Consider the following 11,637-nt stretch of genomic DNA (forward strand, 5'->3'; position numbering starts at 1 on the left):
TTATAAATCTCTGATGCATTTTTCTCTTCTCATATCTCTTTACATTTCAATTATTTATTTCTGTTGTATCTCCTTCTATTTGATTTTATTTATTCCTCTACTTATCTCGTTTATTTTATTAAATTGTTCTAAATTCTAATTTTATCAAAAAAAAATTATTTAGAAATTGTTTTTTCAAAACAACACAATTCACTCTCCTCTTTAGAATCACTTGTCCAATAATATTCAAATTCTTAATAGTATAGTTTTGGGGCTTTGGCCACTAACATGGATATATTAAACATCTTTAAATAGCTTAGATGCCTCACGGTTCATTCTATCAGAAATTGTCATTACATACCTGCAATACTATTTTCACCAAAACAAAAAGGACATATAACTATTAATCTAGACTATTTAAAACGAAGGGTCCTAATCAAAGGGTCCTAAGTGTTGAAAACTTCACATCAATTATCATGTGGCCCTGGCCCTCTTGAGGAATGTATGTCAACTAGTGTTAGATTAAAATAAAACATCAAAGAAATAGATCATAGAAAATAAATAACTCTTTCTTTAGTAAAACAGTGCTGTTAGACAATGTAACATTTATACAAAACAAAAAACCATTACAATGTTTTCACACAGACAATACACACAAGAAATAGTAGTAGAAGAAACTCTACACAAGTTGCACTTTCAATAAATCCCTGCAACTCTATATTATAAAAACCGAATCATTACTCTTTGTTTTGAAATCTAAGGGCAAAATAAACCTCAATTCTTACATAGTTAATGTTCTTGCAAAGTGTCTTCTATTAAGTGTAACACAAGGCACACATTCAGTTCCTATCTCCATCTGGCTGCAATCAAAACAATGTAACGAAGCAATTAACGATTTATCCTATATGATTTTTTCTTAATGTTATGTATGATAAAAACTTGTAGCATGAGAATGGTTGGTACTACTCACATCATATGCAACAAGAGATCTGCAGTAATTAGTATTCGTAAGCATTGTACTTGTCGAGCCACACTCGCTGTCGTGGAGCGAGACCGCCGATCTATCAAGCTTAATTGACCATGGATATTGGTAATTCTGAGCAGTGGCACCAACATGTGAAGATGACCTTTGCATTCTCACTGGCCTAGGTACATTTCTTCCCTCGACCGAAATTCTTCGTCGGCTCGGTTGCCTCTCAAATGAATCTGGCCTTTGTTTTGGTGCACTGTGTGATCTAGCTTTAGCCTTGGATGATTCTGTATTAGCCATGTAACTTGGATACAAAGGGTAATCATAGGACATAGGTTCTGCATAAGATGGTCTAGGGAATGAAAAAGGATGGTTTGAAGCTGAATCGTCAGTTTTCGATATAGCAGAATAGTAATGAGGGCTGCTTTGTGCTGTGCTGAAGCAATCTTCGAAATGGCCACTGCATGCTTTTGGACTCATTTCTGTTACAGCTGATGGAGCTGGTGATACTTTGTAGTTTTCTTCTTTTGAGTAAGAATAGGAACCATTTGTGGAATATCTATGTTCAGATTGTTCATAATATTGTCCATGATGATTTACACTGCTGCTTCTGCTTGTAGAGTTACCTTTTGATTCACAAAAGTCCATTTCCACAATCTTGATGTTGTCTTCTAAGCCTCTGTCCATTTCCTATATGCACAAAACCACATTTCATTTCATGATTAGACAACTTTAGTATCCGTGACAATTGTCTGACATTTAGACACGCCTTCAATTTGAAGCGTCGGTGCTACATAACTAGTCTGACATTCAGACACGCCTTCAATTTGAAGCGTCAGTGCTACATAACTAGTGACTCGTAATAGAATATTTTTCTAATTAATGTAAAATGAAATTTTTTTCCTATACAAATATATGTATATGACATCAATTCAGACAATTCCAACCATCAGATTACTATCAAAAGATAACTAGTAGAAGTAATGAACTAACATTGTATATTTGCCTGAACAAGTCATTTTCCATGACATTTCTAGGAGTTGATTGATTTGGATTAGGCCTTCCTTCGGACACCATTCGAATCCGTTGAGCACGAGCTCTAGCTTGTGCTGTCACCAAAGCCTGCATACATCTAAGTGTTGCCTTAGCCTGTTTTCTCACCAAGTGACCCCTTATCAGTGCCTGCAACTTCACTAATCCTCTCAAAGCACGCAACGCCTTTCGTGCCTGTCACACAAACATTCACATACAATAAGTATTTCGTTCCTTGAAATCGTAAAGGTTAAGCAAATTTGAAGAACTAAATTGATAGACAGTTGCAATTTCAAGGACTAAAAGGTTAATTTACTCATAAAACTAACTTCATACCAAGTGAGATCGATAGACGCATTGAATTTTAACAGCAGCAGCCTCTTCAATACTTCTAGAATTCTCATTCGAACCAGAAGTCAAGCGGATCACAACAGCTGCAGCCTGCGCAGCAGCCACTGCTGCATCAGCTGCAGCCGCGGTAGCAACAGCCACAGCCAAAGCATGATTTCTCTGCTCATTCTGAATATCAGTAACCGTAACAGTTGGTACTGTCACTGAAGCAATAACTTCAGATTTACTCAACTCCTTAGAAACCGTTGGCGTAGCCGATGCAGACGACCTTCTAAAACTCCATCTCTTTTTCTCCTTCGTAGAACTTGAATTTGAACTCGAAATCGGAGTAGTTGGATTTTCTGTTCCATTAGAAAAATTCTGGTTTATTGTAGATTTCTCTTTCTCTTTATCTTTCTCTCTTTTCCCTGTCAAGAAATTCTTAAGCCATTTACCTTTTTTTCCCATCTCTTTCTCAAGTATCTAACAAACTAACATGAATTGTAGCAACATGATTTTATTTAGATCTCTTGAGAAGTTGCTTTCATTACTATATGGTGGTTGATGGCCACATTATTGAAAATATATAAAACTATTTGACAGCATAAACTCACTGTTACATCGTTTTTTTGTTTTTCTGCACTAAATGTAAGGGTCACCATGTCGTGTAAAAAAATGAGATTCTTTGCCTTCTAAAGTGTTAAAGAATTTTAGTTTTTTTGGAGGGTGTTTTGGTGATTTCAAATGATGGTTAATATGGGATGGAGTGGATCAGAAAGCATGTGATAATAGGTAAAGAACATGCAGCATACGTGTAAAATACTCAAATTAATTTGTGTTAAGCGTTGTGGGATCCACTAAAGTGTGATTGAGTAGGGGTCTTGAGAATGTGCACGTGCCCATCTTATTCATGTAGTCAAGAATTTATGTAGACAAGTTAAGCATAAGTTGTAAATAAAGTGTGTAACACATTTTATTTTTCATGATACTAAGACCTTGGGAGAAGTCATCATAACCTTTACATTTCATGAGGATACATCAAGAGTTTTTTTGAATAGTTTGATGGATGAAACTATGTTATAATTTTGTGCTAGGGTTGTAATTATGAATGAGAGGGTTATATCCATCCCGAATTTTAAAGAGATTGGTAAGTTTAGTTTTTGACTATTAGGAAGATCCTAAAGTTCCATATTGATTGGAGATAGAGCATTGAAAGAGTGTATATAGAAGGACACTCCTCACCTTACCAACAGGTTTTGTAAGGATGAGTTAGGTCAAACCCTAATATGATAAAACTGCACGTGATTTAAAATTTAGCATATAAAACCTCTAACAACTCTATTGGTGTAAGTTATATACTGCATTTAACAAAAGAACAACGTCACAAAGTGTAACAAACCAGGGATTGCCTATAAACATACATGAACATCAAATTAATGGGGTTAGGTCCCATATTACTCATAATAGAGTTATGTAATTAAATTGCATATTTGTCTTAAAGGATATCTTAGTTGGCAGTCACATGGCATGTTTACATGCTCCCTCATTTCACTAGTTGTTCTATTGAAGGAAACACCACCTTTGGAAAATTTTCTCATTTCCTTCTCTATCCTTCTATTCTATGATTAAAAACTAGAGATTTATATAATAATGATTCAACGAATCAAACCCAAAAGTCCAAAACAATGAAATGTATATATATGATAGTCCAATGATGCATTTTCTTGGAAAGTTCTTATATATACAATGTAAAGACATGCTTGAAACATAATCTGATCTCTGAATACAGAAGATCCTCTCTAAGTAGGGCCCACTGGAGAGTCCATAGTTTTGAGGTCTCTTCTACTTCTACCCCATGTGGATGTACTTTACTATATATTCCTTCAAAGACATTCGGTTAATTATCATAATAATACTTGATTTAAAACACAATAATAGAGTTTAAGGCTTATTTTATTATCTTGCTAATTATAATAAATTAACAAGGAATAATACAAAGCACAAGCATTGAACCAACAACTTTGGAAACTCTTAAATATATAGTAACTGCTCCTAATAATCCTTCCACATGGGTTTTATTGAACTACATGTGAGTTACTGTTTGATTGGAGATAGATCCTTTCATTCCAATATTTCAACCTTTTCTTTAACTTTTTTTACAGTAATAATTAAGAACTGTATAATTTGATTATATGCATCTGTTTTATATTATTGATACATAAACATTAATCTCTTATTGGATGGTCACCAACTTAAGATGTTGTTAGGAAATAAGAGTTAGCATTGATAAAATAAGTCCCACATTGTGAAGTCCATGACAGAAATTGAAGTTTATAAGCTTCTGACAAGGTTGTTAGCTTGCTGAGTTGGGTAGCTCCAGCTTGTAACCCAAGTGGGGGTATCAGTATGGTGGAACATGGTTCAGGATTTGTCAGGTTGGGTTGGTGATTGCAATATGTTGGCTTGCCCCCTTCAAGTCAGAGTTGGCCAATGGGACCTTGGGGAAGGCATGAGTCTCCTTGGTCCTAGACTTCAGCACACCACATTAGGCTGGCTTAAGAGAGCAGCGAATCCATCCAGCTACTTACACTGAGGGATGGCAGGCCACTGCGCAGTCATCATCTGGTGACCCTGGACACATGAACCACCACATTTTTATAATGATCCCCTCTTGTTGCTTGAAGATGGATGATGTTCTATTATTAATTTAAGTCACTCTTTAGGTATGACAAAATAGCATGCACTTTTATTACATTTATTTACATTATGTACACATTTTGAGTGTTTAAACCTCTATTGATGATATGTAGCAGCACCAATATGTTCTCACTTCTACAATAAACACATTCAGATTTTGCATATATGGTAAATAACTTGTCCTGCTTCTTACTTGCTATAGCCATCCAAGCTTTGTGAATAAATGATCCTTCAGATATACTTATAAGAAGACTTTGCTCTCAAGTTTTAACTCCACCACTGAGAATTTTCAGTTTGGTGGAATCTTATCATGCATTTACTGATGCTTTGTAAAATATGTAACTTTTACTTGTACAATTTTTGTTTTGAAGTAACAAACAATGGTAATTGTTTTGCTATGAAACCAAAATGTTTGATGAATGGTTAAGTGAGATTTTGGGACGACTGAGAAAATTTCTGATGCGACAGAAGAGGCTTAGCTTCAAGGTCCTCCAACTCTCAAGTCAGTAGTGAGTGAATGAAAAGTAATTTGAGAGTGTGAATGAATTTGAATAACTGAAAGTGACACACTTCCCTTCTTAAATACTGAGAGCGATTAAAATCGTTCACTTGAGTGAGGCAGATTGTACGGGTAGTCGTTGGATCTAATCAGACAATGTTAAACATATCTAGGACAAAATTGTCTATTCTAGAATGAATGAGAGATCGCCTGCTCCACACACTTTACCACTTGATGGCATGGTGCCCTTGGGCCTTTCGCTTTAGACCTTGCGAGCGGCCCATAATAGTTTTCCCTAAAGTCCTTATTTCTGCTTTGGAGGATGTGGGTTTGTTGTGTACGCCCCTATACCAGCTCTTTGGCGGAAGTAGTAGAAGAGCCTTGATGAGATGTCACTATCGTTGAGAACATGCACATTAAATGTCACTCTTTTAATAGGTAATGTATCACATTAAATGCACATTTCTTTTCTATGTTTACAATATTTTTTTAGAATCGAGATTCCACCTACGATGCTTCAGAAGACTAGGGGGATAGTTTGGCAGTGTGGGACGACCAAGAGACGTTGGACACTGCCTCTACTTTCGAATATGAAGGTAGTTTGGGTTAAGCTTACACCGAGGTGGGACCTTTATCTGATTGAAGAGTACTTTTTCCTGAGAAATATAAGAGGGTGTGTAGCAAGTATGACAGGTGAAACATTCCTCTACACGAGTGTCTATTTTTTTATAGCTTTCTGCCGCCATTTCAACGATTTTGTGGTTGTCGTTCCTAACCATTTGTTATTTTCCCCTTCAAAACTACACTCATTGAGATAGATTTGCATTAAATTCTTCTAATACTGCTGCAAATATAAGAAGAGTGTTCCAACCTTGTCGCTCTTCTTCCACCTTTTCAAAGCTCAGCTGGTTCTTCAAAGGCTCAATGCGTAATATCTCTTCGGTACAACACCAGTATGTTTGACGTTTATTGAGATAATGTAAAACACTTAAAGGATCATTTTTTCTTGGTCACCCATATCAACGAAGAAGCTCACGCTAAAATAGGTTCCATAAGCCTTGGGCCTCTTACCAATACTCGAACATATTCTCAAAGTTCTAGCGTCAAAGTCACTTCTTGTCTGAGTGTTTGGTCTTATGTTTACATATGGACAATTTGTATCAAGAAGATATTTTCCTAAAGAGGAAGCTAGTGTTCTTCTTCGATAATTCCGTTTATGTCGGTGGCGTCACCCTCAATGACGCGACATCAAAGAAACAACTAAAGTGGTTCATAAATAGGTTCCTGTTGGTGGGGGGCCAACTCAAAAGATGAGATGAAGGTTATTTTTGTGTGAGTTGGGGAATCTTCTATTTTTTTAATGTTTTTTGTGATTTCTTCTGTAATTTGTATGTTATTGTTGTGTAGGTAAGATGAAATGTGAGAAAATAATGCAACAAATGAGGAGGAATCCTCCAGTTATCCCTCTCTTGGATGGTGCTTACCAATATTATGATCGTTGGAGGGGTTACGACAATTGAGGTCCCTACAATTTTGGTTACCTGGGACATGCCTGCTCAGGCGCAGGTGGGAGTCTGGGATTCATCTAACCGAGTTTCCTCCTACCCTACTGGCTAGCCCTGGTTCTCTAATTGTAAGTGAATTTCAGTATTCTATCTCTAAAGAATATTATTATTTTTTGAACAAATTTGAAGAAACACATCAAGACGATTATCAAACCTAACTTATTATACGTATGAAGCATGGATCATTTTAGCCTTTGGTGTTGTCGGGCGATGAGAAACCTTCTTACCTGTCCATCTTCAAAGAGAAAAAGAAGTGCTCAAAGAATGTGTCAATGCTCTTACCATAGAGCGAGACCAATATTTGGATAAGCTTCAAGGACAGTCTACCTTGCTTTCGGGAATAGAGTCCAATGTGGAATATTTCGATCACCCCGACATGCTGGTTAAAAGGGTGAAGTTGCTTGTGCAAAAGGTGAAAAAGAAGAGTGAAACCTTAGTTTTTCCCAAGGTATCACTAACTACTGCGGAGGCCACTATCGCCGAAGAAAATATGACATTTGATGCTTCCTGAAAAAGGGTAGAAAAGCCTGAGGCATCTTTGAAGGAGTCTTAGAAAGGTTGGGAAAAGGCTAAAGAGGACCTCCATCAGATGCTTCTTGAGAATCTTGCCTTGGTCAAGGAGTACGCAAAGTCATTTCAGGAGAGTTAGTCTATTGCACGCGACTCTTTGGAAAATGCTACAACAAGTGGAATATTTTTATCCCATAAAGCTTGTCTCATGGGAACAAATCAATACTGACCAGATGATGAAGGATAAAAAGTTTATCTCCTTGGTGGTTTAGCCAGATGCATGGCCCTCTATGGTTAACAAAAAATTGGGCCTGTCCACTGCTTCGTTATTTACAAAATGAATAGGGACAAAATGATCGTTTATAAAAAAATTCCATAAATCACAGTCAATTGAATAAAAAGTATTTAAAATATTTCTTTTTATATACCAAATATTACCATCAAACGATGGAGGTGTATTCATGAAAAGTCTCTTGTTAAAAATTGAAGAAGTATTTAAGCTCATTTTGCTATCTCCTAAGACAATTAGTCCTATACCAAGAGTTAGGCTTTAGGCTTAATATTATTTTTGGTCTTCTATCTTAACCTCGAGGTTCATTTTGGTCTTTTAACTTAAAAAAGGTCCATATTGGTCACTTAACTCTTAAATATGTACCATGTTAGTCCTTTTGTCAAATTAGCAACGGGAAAATTCAAAAATTAGTCGCTAATTTGATGAAAATGACTAACATACTACGTTTTTTAGAGTTAAGGGATTAATATGGACCCTTTTTAAGTTAAGAGGCAAAAATAAACTTTAAGGTTTAGATACAAGACTAAAAGGATATTGAAATTAGGCTTTAATAACACTTGTTGATCAAGTGACTCCAAACACAAGAAGGATGATGAATTGTGTTGTTTGAAAAATATTGTCCAATTCTAAAAATTTATTTTATAGAAAATCTTTAATTAGTATTAATTTAAAAGAGATTAAGCAGTTGAATGGTAGAAGGAAAGAAAGAAGGAGAGATGGAGAGAAAAAAATAATACATAAAGAAAATAAAGCAATGAAAAAAATAAAGAGAAAAGGGAAAGACCTACTTCTGTCTCTTAGAATCTCCTCTTGAGAAATCCATTAAAGAAGTGAGCTTTCCACAGGTTATGCCTACGAACCTTCTTACAAGTAAATGGAGATTTTTACTAACTATTCCAATGAAATAAGCAAGAGGTTTCCTCAGACATAGAAAATAGTCTAAGTGTTGTTGCACTAGCAGCAATCAAAAGTGTAAGTATTTGTCTTATCGTCTCCACCAGGATTATAGCGATATCAATGTCATCCGATAGTCACTATGATTTTAAGCGGAAGTTTGCAAGATGTTTGATGGTTTAAAGTTTCAAATAGTAAATCGATAAATGAAAGATAAATTTTTAGAGATATGAGAGCTTGTCAGGATTGGATTTCATCCACCAATCAGTTATACATAATATAAACATTCATCAATATTGTCAAGTATCACTCACAACAAAGTTTATGTCTAAGCTTCTGATGAGGTTTTGACCTTATTGTTAAATTGTTGATGCCTCAACTCATTAAACAATAAGGAAGCATTAATAAGCGATACTTTCTATGAATGTTAAACACAATCTATGTCTAGAACTTAGAATTTAATAGATGTTCACCTTAGATCAAGATTCGAACCGTATTTCTCAATAATAATTAAAATCTATAAAGCTAAACACTTAAACAAAGATAACGTCGATATCAATTAGTAAATAGATTATATATAACTCAATGATTAATAAATTGATCTAGCATGTGAACATAGTTATTAATCGCTATTATCACGTATCACTCGTCAACACCATTTATGTCTAACCACTATTGCGGGTTTTACCATATTGTTTAATCGATGATCTCAAGACCTACTAAGCAATAATATAACATTAAGCTTTGATAAAAGTGAATATGAAACTCCCAATATATGTCTATAGTTTGGTCTTTGATAGATGATGATCTTAGGTCAAGCTTGAAAGATATTTCTCAATAATGATTTAAGCCATAAAAACAACATAAAAATAAAGATAACATCAATATAGATTCATAAATAGTTCATAATACAAAGATCAAAATAAATACATACGATTACGTTGAACTACATCCAATCCCAACAAGAAAGAGGTTTAGCTATTCATGGTAGCATGATAAAAAGATAAGAATGAAGATGAACATGCATCAATTATAATTTCCCGACGATTGATGCGAACCCAACCTTTGATCTTCAAGAAGCACCCTCTCCTGTTGTTTCTAAGTTTCTCTCTCTCCAAAATGGTGCCTATCTCTCAAAATATCAACTAAATGCTATTTATTGAAAAAAGAAAAATGCAGGTCGTGTTAAGCACAAAATTTGGTGCGAAGCGCAAAATAAGCAAAACACATTAAACCGCCTTAAATTGCACTAAACACAAGATTCAGGCACTTAGCGCACTACCCTCATCCTGGCCACCTCTTAGCGTGCTTTGACCGCGCTTAGCCTAACCTGCAGCTTTTGATTTCCTTCCAAAAATGCATCTTGAAGCTTTTCTTTTGCCTTTTAATGCCCAATGCTTCACCAATGCAAAGAAACCTACAAAATGAGATGAAAAATCAAATTAAACAATATTTACATCAAAGTTGAGGTTTTGAATTGTTAATCCCAAAAAGCAAGCTAATAAGTGCCACAAAATAATATTAATTATAATTTATAACTAAAATTTGGCAATTATCAAACTCTTCCCAACTTAGAACTTTATTTTTCCTCAAACAAGAATCTTACAAACCTAAGCGAACAAAAGCAACCTACAAGAAATCATGAATCAAACAAGTTTCGAGAAAAGAAAAGAAATGCATGGTTCAATGTATAAAAACATAAACAAAGTAATGCTTACCACTATACTATAACGACACCATGATCATGAAACAAATTCTAAGCATAAAACACATGTCAATAATTCTAAGACAATACATACTCAAACATGAATCACACCTAGCACACAACTTCATCAATTGATGAAGAACAAAAATGAGGGACTTGACTCACACCCAATAATATTTCTAACATCTTCATTAAATTATGCATTCATCCAAAAAATTCATATTAAAAGCTTAAAAGCACAAATCACAAAGGAATTTCAAGAGTGGTAATATGGCTCTGTTTATTAATAGGGTTTCCATATAGTAGGGTGTATTCTGTGATGTGGCTAGAAGGCCCTTTGTGCTCTCGAGGATCACGAGGTCTATCATCCCGTCTTTTCTCTCCATCATGTCGAGGGGGAGCAGGGTCGTCGTACTTCGAGCTTCTAGAGTTGTTATGATTCCTTGACCCGTGGGCATCGTCAGTAGCTTTCTTTTCCTCCTATTGAATGTAAGCTTGAGCGTTGAGAATGAGTGCATCCATAGAAAGGGTTTTTCGATCCCGTCAACTTTCTTGAAGTCGCCGCCCGAGCGCATCCTGTGATCGAGCAGATACCTATTTATCTCGTTGGTGGTGGGGAATTGTATAGCTTCCCAATTTAACCAGTTAATGTACGCGTGCAGGGGTTCATCGATTCCCTACACGATTGCTTCCAGGGACACCTCAGATTTCGGGTGTCGTTGGGAGGCGGTGAAGTGTCTGAAGAATTGCTCCTTCAGTTCCCTCTAGGAATGGATAGAGTTCAGGGCCAAGCTTTTTTAACAAGACATCGCGCCCTTTTGAAGGGATCGTGGGGAAAATTCGGCATTTTATGGCTCCCCAAATGATGCAGTAGTTGAGCATGGCCTCGATGTTCTCGATATGATCATCTGGGTCAGTCATACCATCATAGGTACCTGAAGAAGGTGGTTTTTCCATCCTGTGTGGGAGTGGAGTCTCCATGATTGCTCGAGATAGCGGACCGCGGGGTCTTCTTCGTCTCTTCTGAACGGGGAGCGGGATGGGGAAGACTCAACCCGAGGGTTCGGCGACAATGAAGCGGGCTTTTTGGTCTACTTTTGTGCTTGTCGACATATTTGTTCTTCTTCTTTGTCAGGGAGTTTTTCTCCTTCCGGGGAGGGGGTA

General features: G+C 36.1%; 1 protein-coding gene across 1 annotated transcript; it reads right to left on the bottom strand.

Moving 5' to 3' along the window:
* Positions 1-540: 540 nt before the first annotated feature.
* On the bottom strand, positions 541-2,965 carry LOC131628574 (protein IQ-DOMAIN 19-like). The gene is made up of 4 exons (XM_058899407.1): positions 2,318-2,965; positions 1,943-2,176; positions 950-1,639; positions 541-839 (listed from the first exon to the last, which is right to left on the bottom strand). The coding sequence occupies exons 1-4, from the start codon at positions 2,777-2,779 to the stop codon at positions 819-821; spliced, it is 1,407 nt and encodes a 468-aa protein (XP_058755390.1). The 5' UTR covers positions 2,780-2,965; the 3' UTR covers positions 541-818.
* Between the last annotated feature and the right edge of the window lie 8,672 nt (positions 2,966-11,637).

Source organism: Vicia villosa, unplaced genomic scaffold (assembly GCF_029867415.1).
Source record: "Vicia villosa cultivar HV-30 ecotype Madison, WI unplaced genomic scaffold, Vvil1.0 ctg.000467F_1_1, whole genome shotgun sequence".
NCBI classification, from domain to species: Eukaryota; Viridiplantae; Streptophyta; class Magnoliopsida; order Fabales; family Fabaceae; genus Vicia; species Vicia villosa.

Coding starts and splice junctions, on each gene's coding strand:
- LOC131628574 (XM_058899407.1), bottom strand. CDS start 2,779: ATGGGAAAAAAAGGTAAATGGCTTAAGAATTTCTTGACAGGGAAAAGA. Junction 2,177..2,317: donor GCGTCTATCGATCTCACTTG/GTATGAAGTTAG, acceptor TTTGTGTGACAG/GCACGAAAGGCGTTGCGTGC. Junction 840..949: donor GATCTCTTGTTGCATATGAT/GTGAGTAGTACC, acceptor TTTTGATTGCAG/CCAGATGGAGATAGGAACTG.